At 45.0% G+C, this 25,040-nt stretch overlaps 2 protein-coding genes across 5 annotated transcripts in view; one reads left to right on the top strand and one right to left on the bottom strand.

Moving 5' to 3' along the window:
* The first annotated feature begins 174 nt into the window (after positions 1 to 174).
* Positions 175 to 15,699, top strand: esrp2 (epithelial splicing regulatory protein 2). Of its 4 annotated transcripts, none has more exons than XM_049031045.1 (16): positions 175 to 319; positions 485 to 637; positions 1,155 to 1,283; positions 5,869 to 5,982; positions 6,481 to 6,595; positions 6,721 to 6,816; positions 6,938 to 6,992; positions 7,469 to 7,579; positions 7,788 to 7,920; positions 8,542 to 8,584; positions 9,245 to 9,546; positions 10,008 to 10,238; positions 10,653 to 10,851; positions 11,743 to 11,959; positions 12,272 to 12,455; positions 13,267 to 13,867. In XM_049031045.1, exons 2-16 carry the CDS (start codon positions 506 to 508, stop codon positions 13,429 to 13,431), a joined length of 2,226 nt encoding a protein of 741 aa, XP_048887002.1. In that variant the 5' UTR covers positions 175 to 319; positions 485 to 505; the 3' UTR covers positions 13,432 to 13,867. The 4 variants fall into 4 exon arrangements, with proteins under 4 accessions (XP_048887002.1, XP_048887003.1, XP_048887004.1 ...); XM_049031046.1 differs by having other exon boundaries at positions 264 to 391; XM_049031048.1 differs by adding an exon at positions 14,631 to 14,766 and having other exon boundaries at positions 270 to 637; positions 13,754 to 13,867.
* A 1,017-nt stretch (positions 15,700 to 16,716) lies between these two features.
* The window catches only part of nfatc3a (nuclear factor of activated T cells 3a), a 45,246-nt gene continuing 36,922 nt past the window's right edge, over positions 16,717 to 25,040 (bottom strand). The window contains exon 10 of the mRNA XM_049031042.1: positions 16,717 to 19,398. Coding sequence (XP_048886999.1) covers positions 19,331 to 19,398 — 68 coding nt within the window. The 3' untranslated portion in view covers positions 16,717 to 19,330. The remainder of the gene's footprint in view (positions 19,399 to 25,040) is intronic.

Raw genomic sequence — 25,040 nt, 5'->3', positions numbered from 1 at the left:
GCGCGTGTTGTTTTAAAAAAAAAGAAATGGGCGCTTGGCTACTTCCTGGGAAGATAAAAGACCAATCAGCCTCAGCAGGATAGGTGTCGGAGCCAGCATGTCCCGCCTTTACCTTTAGGAAGCAGCCAATGGACGGTCTCCCTTGGGAGATTGACTTCTATTAAGGAGGCTCAACCAGTGCAGGTAACTTTGAAAAAAAAAAGAAAAGAAAAAAAAGCTTGTTATGGTGTAAGCGTGAAAGAAACCCGGATTTTTCCCACCCTCTTTTACCAGTTAGACCAGTAACTCTGGAAAGAGTACCACACGAGTACTGGAACAGGTAGAGTCTCTGGTTGCATTCTTTCGTGTCCTCTTTGAAAAGCAAAATCTTCTTTTTCCTTCGTTTGCTTCAGTTGAGTTTCCTGACCTTTTGTTTGTTTCTCTTATCACTTGGAAAAAGGTGAACCCTCGCGTTGTTTTATTTGATCTTTGCTTTTAATTGTAGTTTTTACCCTTGTGGTCCCTGATGGCTTCGCACAGTGATACTCTGGTGGTGTTCTTTGGGGCAACAGCTGGTGCAAATGGGGGTAAACTGGGTTCGGATGAAAGGGAAATAATTCTCTTGGTGTGGCAAATTGTGGACCTACATGAGAAAAAGGTACGGACCTTCTGACTCGAATAAGGCTTCTCTTCAACTAGTACGTGTGCAAATGTAGTTAGTGAAGTTAATGCTCGTCGGGTTTGTGCTTGACAGCTGACCAGTCAACAAGGTACCCTTTCAAAAAGTCACTCACGCCGCCTTAAATTGTAAAATACGTTAAAAAATGTTTGACTTACTAGCAATACCTCAATTTATTGCACTTTTTGGCCATATTGGGGTAGGGTACGTTTGAAGCCTTTAGACTGAGTGCCTTAACGAAAGCGTACCTCTTTGATAGTGTCAGGGGCTTATCACACCGTGAGGTTAACAACCTTGCGTTTACAATAAACTGCTTTGCAACTGCTGAGCTTATTAGTCTAAGGTGCGCCTGTTTGCAAAGACAGGCATTTTGTACAGGAGATTCCTGTATGAGTATCTATTTGTGAGCTCGCCCAAACTGCATAGGGTTTAATTTCCGTGGAAGAGGGGGGCTGTTGAAGACGCACGATCTGAACTGGCGGCGTTTTGTTAACAGGTGGGTAAGCTGCAGAGACGCATTGTAAAGCCCGACACGTTGGAGTTGACGGAACAATGCAAGGAGGAGACGGGGATATCTTTGGAGGAGCTGTGCGAAGCCGAGCCTTTGGACAGGGCTCTGCAGCAGGTGAGCTGCGTTTTCTGCAGTTGTGGCCTGCTGGGTATCCAGAGACTCCCGTGTGTTCATCACATGGGGCTGTGGGGGATATAATCTGATTTTAAGCCTCAGCATATAGAGGAATCATATTGGTGATGGCCACAGTTGACCCCCCTCACTTACAGATTTGACATGCCGGTTTCATTTTTGGTTGTGTTGCTGCATGCATGTGAACTCGCTGCCTGAGCCAGACGTTGAGCCTGATTGATGTCATTCTGTAATGTGTGCTCTTAAAGGGCTACTGAAGATTAGCAGTAAAAAGGTATTATGTAGTCATGCAGTGGGAACATATTACAAAACTTTTACTTGAATAACACTTCAGTCCTGTCCATCCCCATTTCTTTTTTTTCTGGTAATCTTTATGGTGACTCCTCCTGGCCGCGTGTTGTGATTTGTTCACTTGACCAGTGAATTGTAAGCCTACTAGAAGGTAGTTCAGTCTTAACCCCAGCTAGAGAGGATAGGCAGCCCGATGGTGGGTGGAAGGGAGAGCTGCTGTACTAGCAGGTCCGGTCTTGTCCCAGGCTGATGTGCCTGGTAGACATCTGGAAGACGGAATGTTTACCCGTGAACACGCCCTGCTGTTAATCGCAGCACCAGCAGGAGGGAGAACCTGCTGGACCACATGCGTTTGGCCTTTGTGACAGGAGTCCAGTTTTAAGGCTGAATGGTTTTAGTTCCCTGTCACCCACTTGTGGTTCTGATGCCGAATTAGTGAATGCTGTCTCAGCTGCCTCACTGGTAGAGTATGGTGTGTGTGTGTTTGTGTGTGTTTGTCCTGCATAAAGTCCCTCTCAGGCTAACTGTGGGTCTGTGTGTTGAAGCAAGTTTTTTTTCTGCATTATTTCTCTTTACGATAGAATGTCTGGACTCCTGAGACTGTCAGTGTTGCATTCCCTCTCTTCCACGGGTGTCAAACTCCAGTCCTGGGGGGCCGGAGTCCTGCACATTTTTGGGTTTCCCCTCATTGAACACACCTGATTCAACTCCTTGTGCTAATTACCACACAGCTCTTGAGTTGAATCGTTTGTGGTGGAACAGGGAAAGAACTAAGCTACACAGGGCCGGCGGCCCCCCTGGGACTGAAGTTTGACACCCTTGCTCTATTCCTGTCACCCTTGAAAGTGGTTTGACACTTAGATTTCTGACAGATGCAGTATCCATTGTTTCTGTTCTGAAGGCCTTTGAAAGCATTGGAATCTTCTGACGCGTATGTGCGAATGCTGATTGGTGGTGGTGCGGTGCCCCTTGTGGCCGCCTCCCCCAATCTACATTGTGTGTAGCTGCATACCCAATGGTGTGGCCAGACGCACACCTCCCTAGAAATGTAACTACAGGCTGCGGTGTAGGTTACGCGGCTACCGACGACAGATTCTACGTAGAAGTAAATCGGCCTTACCAGTGACACTATGGTGTAACAGCCACCCTGAAGAAAACAAAAGCCTTCAAATTTTACTTCTTGCTACTGCTGTGTATTCTTTAACCCAGTTTTAAAAATGACCCCCTTGTGGTCCCTGAACTGAACTGAATCATCTCATGAGCCAGACCTCTGGCATAACTAAGCATAGACTGTACTTCCAGGCACCGGAGTCCTGGTGTTAGGTAGTATGACTGTTCATTTGTCTAATGTAGAGTGTTTGTTGTGTTAGGTAGGAAATGTAGGTAGTAGGCTTCCCTCTCCCCTTAAATGATTGATAGTCATACAGGAATCTTCTTTTGTGCTGTGTAAATGGTCTTTAGCATTGTAATGTCTGTGCTGTCATGAATGATGCACCATAGGTTCAGGAGGAACATTATTTTGTTTCATTGTCTACTGTACATGCTAGGATAACAAAGCCTGATGATAAAGCCTGACTTGACTTGACTTGATTGGTAGCCTGTGCATCAAGTGGTTAGCAGCGTAGGTTCACTGGTGCAGCCGTTGAAACCGTAGCAGTTTCAGGCGTAATCCTGTCGTGAATTTCCCAGAAGAGGACTGATGTCAGTTGGCTTGCGCTCGCTCACCCTCCTTAACAAGGAGGAAGTAATGAAATGATTCCAGACATGAAATTGTTTTTCAACCTGTTACGAAAGTTGCAGTACTCATAAAGCAGCAGGCAAGCACAGAATTTTGGCAATGACTAAGTTTTTAAAAAGAGAGAGAGAGAGAGAGAGAAAAAAGTGCAGCTTTGATCTTGTCGTTTTGGGCGTTTTCCCCTGGGCTTTGCATGTTATGTAAAATCTGCCTTAACTCTAATTTGTGTTCTCACGAAGGCTGAGACGACTCCCGCCTCGTGCTGCGGCGGCTGCATTTGCTGGCGTAACGGAAGCAGTGTCATTCGAATTAATCAAATAATTCTGACACCCCGTTAAATGCAATCTGGTCTATTAAGTCGTATTAACTTGCCGGTCCCTTCCCGCTGCCGCAGAGTTTGTGGGAATAGGGTGGAACAATTTAAGCTAAACTGGGTGGGGCTTGTGAACCAGCCCACCCAAACCAGCTGCACTAAAGGCCAGGCGCAGTGGGTGCTTAAGGGTGTGACCGGAGTCTCTCTGTTCCTCATTCTGCCTCAGGGAGGCTTGTCGTGCCGGCTGTGGTTCCGGCTCTCTTTATCTGTCCCGGGCGTGCCTGTGACCCAGTGCAAACACATCAGCTGTCCCACAGAGCAAACAGGCCCCTCTAGGAATAGCAATCAATGGCACCAGGGCTGAAGGTCACAGCCACTCCCACCATGCAGTCATCCACTGCACGGGCTGCACAGCCTGCACACGGACATGTTGGACTCCGCGTTATCAGCCCGGGAAGCGGAGCCTGTCATCATTGTGCACTTTGTCCTCACGGAGAGACAGTTGACAGAACATCTGAAACGCCTGGGCTTTGCTATGGAAGGATGTGCAACACATGCTGCTTCTAATCAGACCCCATATTGCCCGTATAAATTGCATTTGCTTTTGAATGCCTTGCGTACTTCATCTATACCACTGCTTTCTATGTCAGAGACCTGTCCCGTAAATGGATAGTCGGGAACAGGCATTATTTTTAAATATTGCTTTCTGGTTGTGCTTGGATGTTGAAGGACATGACAGTCATTGCCATATGTGCTGTGCCCAAGTGACACATCTTGCTTGGCTGGTTTGGTTTGGTGAGTGAAGGTCTAGCTCCCTTGTGTCCTAGCAGGTGACTGTGAACACCCAGTTCTAAGAAGGGGTTTACAGCATCTAAACCTGGCTTTGGGTTAATGTTCCTTCAAAGAGATGGTTAAATGGCACACTTCCATCCCAGATATCGTAGATGTTTTCCTCGTGTTGTTACCGTCAGCATGGCAGGTGGGTTAGTGAGGCCGTGGGCTTAAATGCTGTCATCCATATTGATTTGCATGCTTTCCTCGATGACGAGTTGGTTTGGCACTGGATAGGTTTTGACATCCCCCTCCCGCCTCCCCAGGCCATCTAACACCCCTCTGTCAAACTCATATCAGCTTAAGCAGTTTTCTATTCTGGGTTTGTGTAGTTTAAATGGTTTGTATGGCTTTTATGGAGGTTTTGTCTTTGTTTTCACTAACATCCTTCATTTTTAAAAGCATACGTGCGTTCTCTTGCTTTAAGGTAAAAAGAAGCAAAAAAAAACAAACTGAGTGAGGGGGGATGAATTTTGTTTAATAGCTTTGAGTTTCTTGCCTCTTGGCACGTTCTGACCTGCACAAAGCATCATTCTGAATGGCTACTGTAAACCTGGCCGGGGGCCCTGATTTACAGTTTTGTTCCCAAAGGCTTCTTTGCTTTTGCTAGGTCCCTGAGATCCAGTGGGCACCTTGTGTAACCCAGCGAAAAATGTGTTTAATTAATAATTCTATTATTTCAAGGGTCATTTCGCAAGAAGCAAAGTAGAGGTATGATTGAAATGGAACATTAAAAAAGTTCAAACTGGGTAAATCCATTTCTATACTGAGCCATAGAACAAGAAGTGCGTTTTTATAGAATGTACTTGTGTTTGGTGAAGCAGCCGGTGGACGACGGTGAGAGTGGATATGGCTGTGATGGTTTTCAGAGCTGCTAGTCTCTAACTGCTTCACATCTGTTCTATGGAGTATTTGCCCCTGGCTCTTGTTGTTTTTCTGCTCAATAAGGTGCTCTCTGAGAGCTCCATCGCTGTGGCTTGCAGGTCAACGTCTGGGCCTAGTCTCATATCCTGAAATCCTTTGTACAGGTTGCTGAAGGCCAGCTCTGCTAGCTTTAGTTCCGCTCTTCTGACTCACTGCTGCTAAAAGTCATTGCTGCGTCCTGCACAAACAGAGAACCTGTCAAACCGGTTCTCCCACCCCACACACAAACATTTTCAGATGATCTTCTGAATGATTATTGTTTAATGTTCGTTTAGCTTTCGGTTCTGAATAATTTTTTTTTTCCTCCGCCCTGATGGCTTCCTCCAGTGGTTGCAGTAGCTATGTATTCTGAGCCAGTGACTGTTTATGTTCAGCTTTTAATGAACAAAATAACCTTTTGCCTCCTTGAAAAGCTTGAATGGAAAGTGACGCGCTCATCTCCCCACCCCACCCTTCCCGGTTCTGTGTTGCAGTTCCAACAATATGTCTCCAGCGAGCTCAAAGCCCAAGGCAGGAGCTCATACACTCTCTGTGTCATTGGACCCCTGATCATCAGGCAGGCCCTGCACCCTGAATCCTCCAAGAAGGTAAGGCACTGATTGGCCTGCTGAGGTGCAGTGACTCTCCCTTTTTACCTGGTAGCTAGCTGTGATGCATTAAATTGATTCCTCAAATTACCATTCTGGCTAATTCTGGGGTCAAGGTTGGTTCTTTTAAATTGTGTCCATATTTAGTGTAAGTTAAGTTTAGTCTGGCTTTTATTTAGTTGGTCTAGGATTCCCCATTTTTGCTGCTAGAAGGCCAGAATCCAACAGAATTTGCAGATTCCCTTGTTCAAACTAATTACCATGGGCCATAAGTGCGTCTGAGCAGGGAAATCTGCAAACCGGCCCTCCACGACCGGAATTGGACAACCCTGGTCTAGATGCTTAATTACTGTAGTGGAATGTAACCAATTACATTGTGGCTCTCTGGGAATAAATGGAGAGGCTTGATAGCTGAGTGTCTGAAAGTGAGGTACTCAACAGCCATGACTCTGCAGGTACATTTGAGCATTATGCTGAATTGGTCCCCCTGTGCTCCAGAACCTGGTCTTGCCTGACTGTTTCTACTCCTTTGTGGACCTGAGGAGCGAGTTCAACAAATGCTGCCCCAACGCCGGTCCAGTGAAGGACCTGACGCTGGACTCCATGCTGCAGTGTATCCCCCAACTGACAGTGTGCAATGTGGCACTGTATACATGCCTGTCCCTGTCCTCCTTTGCGGTCCCTGTCCTCCTTTGCTGTCTCTGCCCTATCTTAGCGTCCTTAACCTACCTCATCTAGATTTGGGCAGCCCCTCCTTGGCAGAACAGACTGTCGGGGTTTGTGAAGTGAAGAAAATGGTGGTCATCATCCTACACCTTCTGTCTGATCCCTACAGTAAGTCCAACTTAAGTCCAAGAACACTGTGTGTTTGTGCCAGAAGGGTGTGTCTGGGTGAAATGGTGAAATCTGTTCTGCAAAAGTTTCATCCAAACTCTGTATTTTATTTATTTTGCAGATCGCAAATTCACCAGCTTCGAAACGGTCAATTACAAGTTTGAATCTGGAGCATGGTGAGCCCCTGTGACATCCACTGTGGACAGTATAAGCAGTTCTGGAGCAGTCTCTGCACTAGGATGGTTTTTAGTGTTTTTGGGAAAATCTTAATCTGAACCACTAGCTTTATGATTTGACATAAGGTACAATGATGTCTTGGTTGCTGAGACCTATAGTATAGCCTTATGTTTTTTCCCAGCCTTAATCTGTCAAGTTTTTGAGTGATAAATTTAACTATCAACTATTTTGCAAAATTTTACATTCTTATCTGTAGATCCATTCCTGAATTATGCTGCTGGCATGTTAATTCCAAGCCAGATGAGTTCTTGGAAATCACTTAACTTCAGCGCTTTCTGTAAGCCTTGCATTTCCTCACTTTGCTGCCTTGGAAACCAGCTGCCTGTTTTTCTGCTTGGTGCTTGAGTGAAAGCCTAACACTCCCACAACCACCAGTAGAGCAATGTCAGTCATATCCCAGTCTGTTCCCCCACAGCAGTAAGACGGAAGCTGTGGACAACGAGACGGTGATCAGGGCCCGGGGTCTTCCATGGCAATCTTCTGACCAGGATATAGCACGCTTCTTCAAAGGCCTCAACATCGCCAAGTAAGAGTAGGAGAAATCTGGGACCTCTACACACCAGAACCAAACTGTATCTTCTGACTGAACACGGCTTTTGTACACTGCAGGCAAAATACACTATGCATCGACAGATCATTAAACCCATATCCTCACTGTACTGTTGTGGGTCCTCGCTAAGTCATTTTAAGTCTCATTTGAAACAAACCCGTGTGTGTCTGTCTGTCTCTTCCAGGGGTGGTGTGGCCCTGTGTCTGAATGCTCAGGGTCGAAGGAACGGTGAAGCGCTGGTGCGTTTTGTTAGCCCCGAGCACAGAGATTTAGCACTGGAACGCCACAAACACCACATGGGCAGCCGCTATATCGAGGTGAGCCTCTTGAGAATGCCAGCCTGCCTTCAGTCCACATGCACAGACATACCCTGGAAAACCACCAGCATTCTGCGTCGCTGTCCAAGTACTCAATAGATTAGTGATGTCATAGTTTTAAAGATGACATTTAATGAGGATCATTTTACAGTAAGTAGTTGCATGTCAATGCTGTATCCAGTAAACTTGCAGTTTCTTCCTACTTAACTGGAAGAGCTTGGGTCAGGGGTGGCCAGTCTTACCCGCAAAGGGTCAGTGCATATGCAGGTTTTTGGGGTAACCTTTAGGTCAGCTGTTCAAACCCAGATGTGAGGGCTCTTCAGCCAATCAGTCCTCTAATTAGTAATCTAATTAGGGAGTTGCAGTGAGAACCTGCACACACACCGGTCCTTTCTGGATAAGATTGACCTCCTCTGACTTGGGTTAAGCGTTCAGCTCAACACTTGTTACTGGAGATGTCAGATGTTTGGGTTCCAGTGCAATATTATACATGCTGTTTGCTGCCTGAAAGTGATCGAGTAAGTGAATGTAGAGTTAAGAAGTGTGAGAGGATCACTTGGGCACAGATGGCATCTAATATCTCATCCTGGTGCATGGAATAAGGTCTGTGTGTTATTACAGGTGTACAAGGCGACGGGAGAGGAATTCTTGAAGATTGCTGGAGGTTAGGTTCCTTTTTCTTTCTTTTTTACCCCCCCACTCCCCCTATGTGCATGAGATGGCCTATAGGCTCCAAACAAGCAGGGCTCTGAGTTTCAGCTTTATGGTTCTGCAGCTGATCCTGCCTCCTTTAGTGCATCTTGAGGGAAGTGAATGGCTCTTTGTTAGAGACCATCCCCACACAAACCTGCAGCAGGTACTTGAGGAATCCATTATCCCACCCCCCCACCCCCCCTTTCCCAGAACAATGACTTTACTGTCTGTGACAAGCCCCTGTTGGTCACAGTGAATTTAGCCAGTAATAGAGGGTGGTGAATGGACGGCCGGCAAGTAAAAGGCACCGTCCTGGTGGGGGAGCAGCAACAAAAGGCACGTGGCACACGTTTACCCCAGGGGTCTGCAAGCGTGTCAAACGCCTGTTCACCCATTTCTTACCAACTCTCTAAAGAGCTCCCTTCGGTCTGTGTGGCTGGGACAGCACACGTCCTATTTCCAAAGAAACTCTCCATTATAAAAGGAAGAGGTCTGTGTTTGTTTTGACGGTTATGACTGTCATCAGTCTGCTCTGTTACGGCAGGTCTCATCGTACCGAATGCAGATGGTCTTTAGTCTCGGAAGGTCATTCCTCACTTTGCCTCTGACCCGCATAGTTTATTTTTTCTAGGGACCTCCAACGAGGTGGCCCAGTTCCTGTCCAAAGAGAACCAGGTGATAATCCGCATGCGGGGGCTCCCCTTCACGGCCACGCCCGAGGACGTCTTGGGTTTCCTGGGGTCAGACAGCCCCGTGACGGACGGCGACGAGGGGCTGCTGTTCGTCAGGTACCCTGACGGCCGGCCCACGGGGGATGCTTTCGTGCTTTTCGCCTGTGAAGAGTATGCCCAGAATGCCCTAAAGAAGCACAAGCACATCTTGGGCAAGAGGTACATCGAGCTGTTCAGAAGCACGGCAGCCGAAGTGCAGCAGGTATGGGGTCCAGCCAGTGACACGCCATGGGAACTGGATCACGTGACTAGCACGCCTTTGACTGTAATGGAGTTCAGTGTGCTTGCATGCAATTTGATACAATGTGATTGACGTCACGAAATCGCTGAGACTGTGAGTTGAACATCTCGAGGCTAGTGAGGAGTGCTCTAAATATTGATGATATGCACCAGTCTGCCATAAAGTATACTGAGGTTACATTGCATTTGAGTTGACATGTCTAATTCGGTGCAGTCCTTTGAAAATCTACAATTGACTCTAAATCCGTTTCATCTTATCAGAGTGTGATTCTCTCACTTGGTTGCTTTATTTGTTCTTAAGTCAGCTTTTAGTAAGCCCTCTCTCCATGGGTTTGCAAGCATTATTTTCCCCAACTTTATAGCCCTGTAATGTCTACCTCCACTAGTACAGAGCTGTTTCCCTGACCGGCACTGCTGTTTCAGGTCCTGAACCGCTACGTGTCTGCACCACTGATATCTACACTGCCGCCGCCACCCATGGTGCCGGTGCCGGTGCTGGCCACGCCCCCCTTCCTGCCCGCGAGCAGCACGCGGGACTGTGTGCGGCTCAGGGGTCTGCCGTATTCTGCCACTATCGAGGACATCCTAGAGTTCATGGCCGAGCACACGGTGGACATTAAGCCCCACGGGGTGCACATGGTGCTCAATCAGCAGGTGAGTGACTGCTTTACTCCCGCTCTCAAACTACTGGAGTTTTTGAGAAAATTAGTCTTGATGCCTGATTCTCAGACCCAATGACTGACACTCATCAGATTCTCTGTTCAGCTGGTGCCTTAATCCCATTATGATGTTTAACTGGTAGGACATTCACTTCACAAGAATCTTGAGTCGTATCCTTAAGGCCGTGTTGTCCGTTAATGTAAAGTTCTAAACGTTTACAATGGCACATGCATGGAAGGACCTCAGAAAACAATCAGTGTTTCAGGAGGAATGTAGTAGTTTCCTGCAGCAGTGGCCACCCTGGCCAGCTCTGTATCGCGTTTCTCTCCTGGACCCTGGTTTAATCACAGGGCAAATGCAGTCCTTCCTCTTGTGTGATTTAATACAACGGCATCCACCCCCCAACAGGGGCGCCCCTCTGGAGACGCCTTCATCCAGATGAAGGCAGCAGACCGGGCCTTCATGGTAGCACAGAAGTGCCACAAGAAGATGATGAAGGATCGCTACGTGGAGGTGTTCCAGTGCTCCGCCGAGGAGATGAGCTTCGTGCTGATGGGGGGAACCCTGAATCGCAGTGGCCTGTCACCACCCCCCTGCAAGCTACCCTGTATGTTCAACTCCTTATTCCTCTGGAGCAGAATCTCACTGTACAGGAATGAATTAGACCCCAGCCCTTCATTCTGTAGCTTTTCCAGTCTTGAGGAAATGCAGTAATTAAGGGAAACTGTTTGATTCATACAGAATTGGAAACACCATGACAGCCGGGGCAGGTGCAACCTACAAAATAAAGAGCATCTGTCCCCTTTTCAAGTTCGTGACCTTCTATGGTTCCTTAGCACATGCTAGTTTCTGACCTTCATTATATAAACATCTGGTTGATGGTAACTCACCTACTGGATGTTGTACAGGCTGTTTGCATTTCTTGTGTTCTGTGTGGGCTGTTGTGCTCTGTTCATTAGCTATTAGTCTTCCACCTGCTTGGGTCGTTGATTATACCACGTCTCTGAAGAGCAGCATGACGTAACGCTTTGCAGTTCTGAGTACCTTCTGGAACACGCGTGTGGGGAAGAGGAAAAAAATACAAATTGGCTATGACTCTCTAACTGGTGCCCCTGACATTTCATCAAGCTTTCAGCCTTCAGTGTAACAACACATTAGCCTCGGTAGGAGACGGGCAGGTTGTTGTGTAAACACCCCCCTCCCCCAGCTGAACACACCTGGCTCAGTAAGTCAGATGAGTCACTAGACCTCTAAGGTCATCCTGGCATTGTCAAAGTGTCCCTCACGGAGCCTGTTTGTGTCGACACATGCCGCTAGCTTAAAGCTCGGAGGGTGGCACAAAAGACCAGGGCATCAGATGTGCACGGCAACTGCTGATTTTGAATTGATTTGATGAACATTCTGGTTTAACTCCAGCGCTGTGAAGTGTAATAGGTGCTTCTCCCCCAAATGAGGGTGTTCTGACTTGGACATGGTGCCCCCCCCACCTTGCACCTAGGCCTGTCCCCGCCTACCTATGCCGCATTCCCTGCGACTGCTGCCGCCTTGCTGCCCGCTACAGAGGCTGCTCTTTACCAGCCCCCACTGCTGGCCACGCCGCGAGCCACGCAGCCCCCGACACCTGCCAACGCCCCAGCTTTGGCCTATTACTCCCCACAGCATCATGCCCAGCTTTACATGAACATGAACATGAACTACACAGCCTACTACCCAAGGTAAGCCCCCCCCCCCCATCCCCGGACATCTAGCATGACATCTGCCCAGGTTGGCTGGGGAGGAGGGGGTTCGCTGAGTCTGGATGCCTTTCCCAAAAGCATGATTGCAAACTATATTGGCAACTTGCATAGTTGGAGGCATGCAGCTGAATGGGTCTGATTGTGCAAGTTGGTAACGGGAGCTTTTGGGAAATGCACCCCCAGATGGCGCAGGAAATCCTGTTGGCTGTTCCATATTGTGTCTGGTGCTGTTGTGTGTCTGTGGTTAAACTCCATGTTCCTATGTGTGTGTTTGTGTGTGTGCTTCTCCAGCCCCCCAGTCTCACCCTCCACAGTCGGTTATTTCGCAGCCCCCCCTGGGGCCCTGGCAGCAGCTGTGGCAACCCAGGCCCCAGCTCCTGTCCTGCCCCAGCCAGGCGGGGCACTAGTCAGGATGCAGGGTCTGCCCTACAACACAGGAGTCAAGGAAATCCTTAGCTTCTTCCAAGGCTACCAGGTCAGTACCTGCTCACTCCGGCTACCAAACAGCCCCTGAGTGATCCTATGATTCCCGGTCCTGCAGATGCTCTCTGCCTGGGTACAAGATTTGGATGATAATGATGCCCATCTGAAATACATCAGAGGTCTCCAACTCTGGTCCTGGCGAGCTTCCTGGTTTCTGATGAGCCACACATGTTCTCAGGTAAATACCAGGAACCAGTGTGGCTCGGCAGAAACCAGGTAGAATAGAAGACCTACTGGACAGTAGCTGTACAGGACTGGAGTTGGAGACCCCTGCCTTAAAATGTAGAGGTTAAAGTACTATTGAACCACTAGGCCCCAACGGCAAATACATTTGTTTCTAACTCGGTCTTGCTGTCGCATGTAGCACTGTTACCTAGGAAACCGAGATGAAAAAATGACTCGTATGACTGGCGCCTCTATCTGAAGTTGCCGCAAACTAAACAGTAGATCTCTGCTGTTTCAGCGATTTTTATGAATAATTGATTATGTTTCAATTAACATATGCTAGGGCCCCAAGCAATGTGAAAGGCAGGTTATGAGCACCATGTTGGGGGCTCAGAATAGATGAGCCACCTGCTGTTTTTCTGCTTACTGAAGGGGCTGTTTTGTGGGGTCGGATGGGAACTAGTTTACTTGGTCATTCTACTGAATTCATGTTCTGTATACGTATACAAATACGTATGTGCATTTGCATCAGTAGTGTTTTCTTGGGGAATGAACTTTGCGCAATGCAGGAATTGATCCTTCAAACGTGTACCCTCCCTCCCCTATGTGTTCCCCTGTAACTGGCTGACATCGTGTAGGCGGAGCCTGCAGTGGATGGTATGATATCTAACATGCTGTCAGGGATGAGGGAGGTAGACTGTGATTGGCTGGAGGGGCTGCGTGTTGCCATGTGGTGCCGGATCTCTGTTGCCTCTTTCTATCTGGAACTGCTATCTGGATTTCGGCAGCTGTTTTGCTGCTGACTCTATGATAACGGTGGTACCTGAGGGCGCCCATCTGTCGGTCACGTGTGTGAAGGTAACGAGGCACGTCCGGTAAACGGGTGGCCTCTCCTGTGGGTGATGCTTATGCCGACACGATTAGTGCTCTGGGATGAATGGAGTCCCAAAGCACCTGTCGGGCTGAGCCGCTTCTTGAGCAGCGCATCCTATCGACCGCTTCAACGGTGGGGTCTTAGCACAGTTGGTGGTGTAGTTTAGTGTGCAGTGGGGGTGTGTGTGTGTGTGCATGGAAACCAGCAGTGTATGCAGACTCCCATGGCTGACTGTCGTCGTTATGCTGTAGTATGCCCCTGAAGACTACAGCCCTGTGCTACAGCTGAGTGATCAGGCAAGGGCCCTGGCCCCCCCCAAAGAGTGGCTGTGTCTCTAACCAGCCCCTCCCACACCCCCCCCCAAGGTAAGACCCTGCATGGCCCCACAGGCGTGTGGGTGAGGCTCTTCTAAAATTGCCTCTGCATCCAAATCATTCGGGTTCCCTTTTATAATTCTGGGGAGGCTTTGGTTTCTTCTTTAGGTGCTTATTTGCATGAAGGGAACCTCCTGCTAGTTATGTGGACATCTGTGTTGTGTGTGTCTTGTCCAAATGGTGACATCCACAATTGCAGACCTAACCCAAAGTTCTGGGACCTGTCTGGAATTGTAAATGTGTGATTATGAAATGGGATGCAGCTTTTAACTGGACCCCTCTAATGAATTCTGGACCCTCTTACCTATTCTGCCTGCTGTTTGAATATCTACCTGCTTGTCCTACTTGCTTAAAGTTCTGACTTTTACTCTGCATGGGTACATCTCTTTGTAGCTACAAGATTAACTGACTTCCAGAATCTAAAACCGCTTCATCCCCCCCTTTCTAGGCGCAATGGATTTTAGGATGTTTGAGTTTCAACGATCATTAGCAGTATTCACCTGTCTGACAAAAGATATTTCTGATTTCATAATCTACCCTCAAGTCTGAATCTTTAATGTTAAACATTCTCTCTTTTTCTCAGGCTGCAATGCAAAGTGGACCTTTTCCAGCTTCCATAGAATAGTGTGTGGTGGTCATCAGACTCATTGCTGCTAGTTTGAGGCCAGTAGTTTAGTAGCTGGCTGGTCTCGTGGTTTCTGTAGAAGTGGTTGGATGAGGAGCTAAGTTCCAGGTGCCTTGTTTATACCCACAGCTGCAGCCAGACGCTGTCCTGGTGCTGTACAACCTGAGCGGGCAGCGCAGCGGCGAGGCGCTCGTGACCTTCCCCAGCGCGGAGGTGGCGAGGCGGGCCGTGGCTGAGCGTGCCAACCAGTCCCTCTCTGGCCACCCCGTACGCTTGGCATGTTGTGACTGACTACCTGCCAAGGGACCCTGCCTGCCATCTCTCTCACCTGCCCCCCGAGGAGACGGAGACGAATCAATATACAATCACCCCTTACTGCCCCCCCCCCCACCATATCTACTTTGTGTTTGTGTGTGTCACTCTGCTCAAAACTGCCACCTTCGTCAGCCAATAGAATCGTGCCCCTCCAGACATGACACTGAATTTAAATCCCATAGTGCCTTTGGTCATTTGTTTAAAAAAAAAAAAATCGTTAGGTGAGGGCATGTCCTTTACCACAAGGGCTCTGGAAAAAAAATTTTCTACTTGCTGTCACTCCATCTGCTTTCAACTTCCAACCATAGGAGACTAACTGATCAAAGACACGGCAGATAAGTAGTTTTACTTTAGGTCATTTATGTAAGGAAAAAATGTCTTGGGCTGTTTTTGCATGTGCAGTGCTCAGTTTTGTCATGTTTTTGTTTTTATTTGAGGGTGGGGGGGCAACAATGGTTGAATTGTATGAGATGTACAGTATGATGAACTTTATTTCTCCTTGTAGCCATTATGGAAAAGGGTGATCTAAGGTATCCATAGACCAGGTTCAGTTTAAAGTGAGTAACTTTTCCTTTGTACGATTTAGACTGTTTTAATAAGTTTACTTCATCTGCAGACAGTGTTTACACTGATTTATTTGAAGCTTCCCTGTTGAACTACTGTACCCCTGCATGCTGTACATTTTCTCCTATGTGTATGTTGATATAAGCTACATGTTTTTCTTTTAATAACTAGTCTTTTGCTGATAGTCTCTCTGCCTTGATGAGTGCAATACCAGAAGAACAAAGTGTGAGAAGTTTTCTTTTTAAGAAAGTTCAAAACTTGTATGAATTTAGAAATTCTGTATATGTCGGTCTGTGAACAATAAACTTATGATGCCAAACATCTTGCTTTATGTACAACAGCAACTGCAGTCAACTTCCAGCTCCCCTCCTTTCCTCAGACTAATCTTCTGATGCTAAACCTGCTCTAATTGGGGCTGATTCCATATGTATTGATTACGCACCACGAACGGCTTCAGGAATGCAGAAGTTTGGGTTAAACCGAAGTCAAATTTGTATAAATCCGTTCCTGGGGGGCGAGACAAATCAGTTTTGCAATCAGGTTTAATGACATACTGTGACACTATGCAAATTAAAATTTCTGCAACATTCAAAATGATTGACTTGAGGGAAAAAAAAACACACACACTGCTATAATTGGAGACGCACTGTAGACCCGGAACATGCCGCAGAACACTCGCTTGTCCTCGACACAAGGACTAGTTACATCATACATCCTGTTAAATTAAGGACAACCTGAGTATGATAGATTGGAATAACTGGGATACTCAGTTTGGTTACGAACACCATCCATCCCCTCCCTGTGAGGAACAGGAGCACAACACTGACTGCAGACAGTTTTACAGTTTTTTTTTTTTTATTAATACACTAAAAGCCTAAAATGCAGGGGTTCCCTTTGAAGAGCTGCAAAAGCACACAGCATTCTTAAAAATTACAAAATTTAAAAATACAAAAATGTACATGAAATTACAATAGAAGTCTCTGTAAACGTCTGCTAGTCCTGTATTTCCCTTTCATTTTACGAAACTTTTTAAAACCTGCTGATTTTCATGAATGACATTCATAACAGAATATCAAAAATACAGCATGGATTCCATTTTCCAACCAGTATCAAATCTTTGGTGAAAGGGAAGATGCTGGGCTTGAAAGAGCCTGCTTCAATCTCCGTTCTCAGTCCATAGCTCCTAACCTGGCCTCCACTCCATGGTCATGATTTCTATTTTCACAAAGAATCCCACAGAAGACAGCAGAAAGAAGCCCGTGACTCAAAATTTGTGCATAGCACAAGGTTTTTTTGTAGAATTTTTTTAGGTACGTGTAGCTAAATGCAGACCAGATTGGGGGGGGGGGGATATTCAGAACATGCTGGTGTTTCTACAAAATGCAAAATGGACATGTCTAAAGAACATGCAAATACCCAATGAGGAGCTTCACATTGCACTGTTGTGTTTGCATAGTCTAATCCACTGAATTCAATTCTTTATTGGCTAAAAAAAATATATATATATATTAAGACCTTTGCATTGTACCCTTTTCAATGCACATACGATACATACAGGGTGAGCAAGACCTTCAGTCATCCTGTGGTTTTTTTTACAATTAAACTTTCTCTACATCAGGGGTAGGGAACCTGATCCATGGAGAGCCGGTGTGGGTTTTTGGGATGGCCTCTCAATCAGCCAATAACAGTGGATTCCAAGGACTGGAGTTGAGAATCGCTGCTTTATTATTGGCTGATTGAGAGGCCATCCCAAAAACCCGCAGCCACACCGGCTCTCCCTGGATCAGGTTCCCTACCCCTGCTCAACATATATAGGCGACAGGATTCTTTAAAAAGGCATCGATCAACTTTTAGTGCATAGCAGAATTTTCGGGCATGACTATAGCATGTGAACACTCCCTATCCAAACTTCAAATAGTATAATAGAAAAATATATGTGGGAACAGAAATACAACTGTTTGAGAAAATGACAGGCTAAGGCAGGGTGAAAATCCAGGTCTGCATAGATACATTTTTATAATTCTCCTAGAAACCCCTGCCTGACGTTTCCTCAATGGAAAACCTGAGTGTGCAACATGTCTTCATGAGTCAAAAATGCTTTTTTTATACCTTTGGATTACAGGCCAATATTGGTGCTACATTTAGCCTTTTTGCGAATTGCAAATTGTATATATAACCCTGAAACAACCATTACATAATGGTCTTATTCTAGATTGAATGCTGAAAATGTAACCAAAATTTTTACCAGTAGCATACTACTTTGGGGGATGCAGTGTGGAAAAGTGAACGGCAGCAAAGTGAAAATACTGGAGCAGCTGTTCTGCACGGGGTACATCGCGGCCCCCTCAAAGCAGTGTTTCCCAATCTGGTCCTCGGAGACCCGCAGACAGTCCACGTTTTTGCAGGACATGGGCGGCAAAAAAAATGGACTGATGGTAGGAAGCTGGGTGGCTGGGAAACACTGCCCTTAAAGAAACATGGAGCTGCATGGCAGCAGACGCTGGCCCTAGACAGGCACTTCCAGGTGGCTTCACAGGTCACAAGTCAGCTGAGTCTCAACATAACAACCTCTACAGTTAGCTCGCCTTAGAAAGGGTAGAAATCCTCTGGTAGAAAAACAAATTATTTATAAATCTCTTTTGTTCTCAACCGTTTTAAATTTAAATTAACAGTGATGAACAGGGGGCTCCTATCTGTCCCCCAAATACAGGTAATGTGAGGTATCATATGAAGCCAGCCAATTCTGCTGCAGGATGTCTCCAAACCACGATACAATATTGCATGGTTGAATAACACCCCTTACAACGCAATAACACATGCTGGCATTTAAATGTCTCCTGTTTAAACAGTCATTTCTGCCTTCACCGTTTAATTCACGCTAAAGGAAGGTGGTGCAGAGCAAATGCAAGAAGAGCATTTTACTAAGGGAAGTCATATGCATTTGAACAACTCAGCAAGTCAAAGTCTACATTTTTTTTAAAATACCATTTTTAACAAATATAATACTAAATTCAAAAATCAGCTATATAAAACAGTTCTATTACAAAAGCTTCTAAAATTTCAAAACTAAAAAATGTAAGGCATTTGTGCAAGCTGAAGTGGAGGAAAATGTACAATTTTCTACAGTTTAAAAAAAAAAAAAAAAAAAAAAAAACACTCAAAGTGTGGAATGTTGAATATTATCTAACCCTATGACAACTCCAACATGGAAGCGTCTTCTCACTCTTCACCCCAAGGCTACTTGGTTTCTGCCCAGGCACACAGTGGGACCATCTCCCACACAGACCACCCCAGGAGGAGCGATTTAATTGGCCACTGAGCAAGAAACATGCCCTCAACCCTGGTGCTGGCCCACCCCAGAGAAGAAATTCACTAGCACTGAGAGACTGATGTTCCACTACAGCACCACGCAGTAGTGTTTATGAACTGGTACCATCTAAATTCAACTATACTGTCCTTTGCTCCTATATCACTCCACAGATTCTTACAGCAGAAACCCATGACTCTTTCACTCTCTAATTTAAGAGCCCCCATCCATCTTGGGAGAAACGGCAAATGCTGTGTTTTTACAATGTGCACTGTGGAGGCACAATCAGGCACGCAAGCTCCACTGTATGCTGCACACTTGGTGTGAGATGGTCTACACCTTCAGCCATGTCATGACTGAACAACCTTCAAAAACCTGCCACTATGAGTGCTGCTTGATGGTCTACTGAGCATGTAATTCGGTCTTGGATGGTGTGACTGATATGTGTGGCAGCAAAAGACCCTGCACCATCTGCACAATCCGCTACATCCATGTCCATCCAGCTGTGAAGCCCAACAGACAGGCAGGAATCCCTGTCTGATGGCGAGGGGCTGTGGTACTGGAAGCTCTGGGGGGGCTGGTGTAGGGTGGAGAGAGCTGGATCCCAGCTCGGCATGATGGAAGGCCAGCTAGGGCAGGCAGCTTAGGGCTGGCTGTGTGCTGCTGCAAGGCCTGGAGTCTGGGACATATCTCGACCGATGATTTCGTTCACTGCAAGAGAGAGAGATACTGTGTCATTCCCATTTGCATGGCCCACAGCAGGTTCATGTGTTTTAACATATTTTACATATACCACAGTATGTCTGCAAAATGAATAAAAATTACCTACTGTTAAAAGTCACTACATAAGGCAATACTAAGTACCCAAAGTATGTGCTGCTGTTCCTCTTTTAGCCAGCAGATGGTGCAATGCTCCTATGACTGATACAAAGTGATAGAATAAGAAAAAGCCTTTCAATCAGTTGCAAAGGCCACACAAGCCTCCCAGAAAAATGAACATCTGTATTCAACAGACAGGAACGGTAGTGTGGTTAAATAAAAAAAAAACACTGTAACCTCTGGCAGCTCAAAAAGGAAGAGATGCAAACCAACAAATAGTGCATGGGTTACGAACGCAAGTGGTCCATTACTTCATGACTTTTTAATGGAGATCGAGCACCTTTCCTCAGCACAGCTGAAGTACTGCTAGCTTGCAAGGCCAGTGTAACAACGATGCACTCTTCCCCAGGGAGAAACACCAAAGAGGTAATTACTTCAGCATTACCAATATAATGCCATTGCCCCCTAACAGCCCAGGTCTTGGAATTACCCAAACTGAATCACACTTGCGTAAAAATGGCTGTAACTGCTTTATCTATATACCCACAACTTGTATGTGGTGATAAGGGCCACCAGTAAAGCTAACAATCATGCAGTACATTTTGAAAATATATATATTAGTGAATGCAAGCTTAATAGAAATCTTACTAAGGTTTGTTTTCAAGAAGCAAGAACAGAACAGACCAGCTAACGTAGCCTTGAAATCCATAGGTCATTACCCATGTGAATTTTAATAATACATTTTTTTAGTTGGCAGAGGACACCAGTGTCACCCTGACTCACCCCAGTGTTGACACACTTTGTGGGTGGCCCAACATTACAGTGAACAAATATGTATCTGTAGTATGCACAGGAAAATACAGAGTAAACTGGCAAACAAGCAAACACCAAGCAGGCTATGTAGCTACAAATAAACCCACAGAAAATAAAAATGACCAAATGAATTAGAGTAAATCAAAGTCATACCTTTATGACAAGTACAGTATTGTAAATGTGGCTAATCAGAAAGCCATAATGTATGTTTTGCTTTCTATTTTTATACTAAATTTTCATACAGATGACAAAGATTTTAAAACAAAAGAAAATTAATACCTTGCAATATTAACAGTGTTATTCTGTTATGTTTTTTTTAAAGCTAATGGGTTTGAAAGATGAGAAGGAACAGCTCCCAGAGTCCAGATACCAGAGCTATAAATAGCTTTCCCACCAAAAAGTGCTGGCGGGCTTGCGTGTACTCAGACCATAACCTGCTTAGTGTGAAGCGGGTGTGCAAACGGACAGGTAAACAAGTCAATTTCAAGCTCTGAAGCGCTCAATCAACAGGAACGATATTGTTACGCTGCACCTGTCCCCCGCTGGTGTCTCCATCCCGGCACGTGGCCAAAGACCACGGAACACCAGCTGCTTTTGCCTTCCACATCTGAACAGAAAGCCACTAAAAGGTCTTAAGTATCCTCCCCAGTCTTTGTCAATATACAGTGACATGAAAGTCCCCTGAAACAAAAGAAAATTTCCTTTATCTGCATAATGAATAAATTGGACATTGGCCCTAAATTAAAAATTGAGTTTGACCAAAAAAACTGCACTGAACACGTGTCACAGCAGAGTCTGCTGAAAGATGGGTTAGAGGCACGCTTATGCAACTTGAAATTTACCCACATTTGCATTTTTTACCTTGGACAAAAAAATAAACTAAAAAATACTACAAGGCAGTGAGTAATGGGGATTTTGAATCTCTCACAGGGGACCCTCAATAACATTTTCTGTTAATGATGACTGTGTTCCTCAAATTTAAATAACGCCTGGATCTGACTAATGTCTCACAAATGACCACCAAGCCAGTCACAGCAGACTGCTACTGAAACAACTACACTCTTTAAGGAAGTTTGTTTAGTCTGCAAACGTTTAAGCCTCACCTCTGGCAGTATTCTAAATGGGTACCTTTTTTCGCCAATTACGGGCCAAAATAGTACACTGAAAAAGCCTAGAGGTCTGTTCAGTTGTTGTATAAACATTAACATTTTTACACACCATTGAACCTTACAATACACAGAGGTTTTGCCATTTTCGATTGGACCAAGAGAGACCCTCCTAGGTTGCCAGGGAACTACAGGCTTGCATTGCTTGTTGTGTATGTGCCAGGGGCCTTAAGGTGTGAGAATTAAGTTTGGTTCCATTTCTCCCAGTGTCGGTGTCGGCGGTTTCCTCTCATGACAATCACCAATCTTGCTGAAGTGGCAGCCTGTGACCTTAAAGGGCTTTTAAGTGTATTCCAGGTTAATGTCCCAGAATGTCCTTTGTTTGCAGATTATTCACCATGGCAGTCACTGCCATCCCTGCCAGCAAGCTCAGCCGTTCGACTTCTCTTACACATGGCTTTATGTTCAGTACATTCCTCCAGCTCTTCTTAGTCAAAGTTTGCGTTTACATTAAAGGTGCTTAGCCCTCTCAAAAGCTTCCCAGAGATGCAGCTGATGATTGCTGATGCCCAAGACACATGGAATACTGCCCCTATTGCTAATGCCTGCTTCTCCCGCTCACTGTGCCAAGGCCCTGGGGTGGCAGCGTGTGTGTGAACAGACGGTCTGCCCTCTGCTGGTATCCCAGGGGAAGTTGCAGGGTAGATTTAGCCCAGAGAATTGTGAGGTCGGCACATAGCTAAAACACAGAGCATATGTGGGCTAAAGTGTCTTCCCTAAAGTCGCATCTCATACTCAATTCAAATGATACAACTACTCCATTTTCCTCTGTTCTTAAACCACAAATAATAATACAAAATATTAAGTATTGTATAACACAGCAAGAAAGGTCCCTATTGTACCACCACACACTACTAAGTTCCAGGTAGGACACCAAAACTACTTCAAGGGTTGACAAGCTGTATATCTGCAGATGCCTCAGTGCAAACCACTGTTGCACTAAGCTGTTATTTTTGCACTTGTAGCCTTCCTGTTAGCTTTAACAAGTCTGACCATTCTACTTTGACCTTTCTCATTAATGCACTGCAGCCTAATTTTTTTATTATACCAGTCCCTGGAAACTCTACACTCTGCAGTGTGTAAAAATCCCAGAAGCATGACTGTTTCTGAGACACTGGCACCACGTTTTTCTAATGGTCTCCGAACCTTCTAACCATTTGCATGCTGAATATATCATCTTCAGCCACATGGTTCACTATGCTGAGCAGGCAGTTCGCATTAAGAAGCAGGTGGACCTCCCACAGTGGCCGCTGAGTGTTTTGTGCACACTGATGAAGTCCTATTGGCAAAAAGTCTGTGCCACTCAGAGTGAAATATTAATTTAAAAATAATGCAAAAACCATCCCAGTTTCTTATTGTGAATCAGTGGTATATAATCATGGCAGAGCGTAGTATTTTGAAATACTCTTATCTGAACTTCACTGAATACTAAGGGTGCTTTTACACCACACAAGATTCCATACTTTTGATACGGTACTTTCACAAATGCCGCCTTGAAAAAAAGTTGCGGACTGAGAAAGAAAAACAAAAAAATAAAAAGTAATAATAATGGATGTAATAATGAAAGACACAAGCTAAAATCGTGATCAGGTTGAAGAACAGATACAAGATGATCCAGATGGCATGAAAAGAAATGAAGTATTTTGTATAATATACTTCACAAAGCAAAAAAAGGAGTTCAATATAACAAATTTCTCACTGACCTGTCTAGGAGTGATTTAAACAGCAAGGATGAAAATCATTATGTCTCAGAGAACGCAAGCACCACTCATGCAAAAGTAGCTTAAACTTAGAAAGTAGCTTAGAAAAAAGTAGGTAAACTTTTAACTGATTTTTAAACATATACTTAAACGTGTATCTTTTAATACATTTTCCATACAGAACTGATGGTAAGCCTGATCTTAACCTAGCTGACTAGCGATGCAAGAATTGCTTATGCATAACATGTGATGTCAGTATTAATATTTCACATCAACTAGCCCAATGATATACTTTACTATAGCTATTTTTCAAATTCAATACAAAACACCCTGCTTCGCATTTGACTTTTGTCATTTGTCATTCAGTGCAGGTACGAGATTTTACGCCAGTGGAAAAGCAGCACCGCTAAGTACCGTCATTTTTGTACCTGGTGTTGTACAAAATTGCCCTAATAGTATCAATGTTAAATACTTATAATTATAACAAAAAATGCTTAACATCTTAATGTAAAAGCAAATAAACATCTAAAAGTAAAAGACAAATTAATTTTTTTTCCCCAAACAAACATTTTTATAACATAATTTGTCGCAAACTTTTGAGGAGAATCTTCCTCAAAGAAATATACGGAGCATTGCAAGATATTTCTAACCCACCGGAAAGGCAATATCCTAAGTAAAATGCTAATTCAATCATCGTGACATTAAACACTTTTGACTATGTAGATATTTGCATCATTAATTTAAGCTGTCATGACAGAGAGACAAACCTTAGGCCTATTTCCTCTGCTTTTATTTTCTGAGTGTTTGCACATTGTGCAGTGTAACTGTCGGAGGAGGCTGACTCTCCGCACCTTGACTCCCACACAGAGCCGTAAGTCGCTCACCTCTCCCACCACAAAGCATGCACAAAGCTGGTGGGAATTATTCAAGTCAGCAATGATCTTGCCTGTGGTTTATTCTGCACACTTATGAATGTTTTGCCTTATTTATATATAAATTTGTTACAATTCCAGAGAATCCAAATCAAACATGTTACATACAAGAAGCAAAAGTACATTTCAGTTTATGCAATGGTGGGAAAATGCTGTTTCAATGTTTCCTTTTCTTTGTGGTATTTTTTTAAATCTCTTCTTGAAGGTAGTGATTCACCTTGTTCTATTTCAATTCAGTTTTCACTATTTGTTGTAAAGGAGCTCCCCGCAACTCTATGGGGACATCCCTAGATCAGCAGCACTCAGCTTCTAGTGCGATGTTCTGCTCCGTTTTTTAAGTGTGCATCACTTTTCTCGATTTTCAAAAGGGGAAAAATTCAATGTGCAGAAGGAGCTTAGGGCTGAGATTCTTAAATGACTGTTGATGGCACCCCCAAACTCTGCAAGACATCAGCAGGAGCAGCACTCACATTGGCGTTCCCCATGAGATGGGACCTGGCATGGAGGGCTCCAATTTTGGCTGAGCTGGTGGTGTTGAAAAAACCAGGGATAATGCGAGTACTCTGGGCCTCTCAAAACTTTGTAGACTTCAACAAGTGAGATCTCTGAATAAATTTTAAAAAGTAACTTGTGACAGTAAGTTAAACATTGGCATGTTTCCACAGTCCTATACTGAACAGAGAAACAAATGTCACGTCGCTGCAGAAGCAATGATCTCCGCAGTAGCTTCAGCTCACAAAGAGGATGCATTATTTCTTCAAAAATGACAGTAGTTTGTGTTAACAGCTTCTTCGGGGTACAGGCTGCGGCTGTATTGCTTAACTAATGAGATGCAGGAGGCAGTAACTATGGAAACCATGCAATTACACTAGAAGTGGCCATAAAATCTGACCTTTCAGAATATAAATAATAACTTGAAAAAA

This window comes from Brienomyrus brachyistius, chromosome 11 (assembly GCF_023856365.1).
Source record: "Brienomyrus brachyistius isolate T26 chromosome 11, BBRACH_0.4, whole genome shotgun sequence".
NCBI classification, from domain to species: Eukaryota; Metazoa; Chordata; class Actinopteri; order Osteoglossiformes; family Mormyridae; genus Brienomyrus; species Brienomyrus brachyistius.
This window is presented reverse-complemented; position numbering and strand designations above follow the sequence as displayed.

What these genes read in the sequence shown, in the direction of transcription:
- esrp2 (XM_049031045.1), top strand. Translation starts at nt 506, where the DNA reads ATGGCTTCGCACAGTGATACTCTGGTGGTGTTCTTTGGGGCAACAGCT. An exon ending in TGGACAGGGCTCTGCAGCAG is followed by an intron (nt 1,284 to 5,868) that starts GTGAGCTGCGTT and finishes TCTGTGTTGCAG; the next exon opens with TTCCAACAATATGTCTCCAG. An exon ending in TACACAGCCTACTACCCAAG is followed by an intron (nt 11,960 to 12,271) that starts GTAAGCCCCCCC and finishes GTGCTTCTCCAG; the next exon opens with CCCCCCAGTCTCACCCTCCA.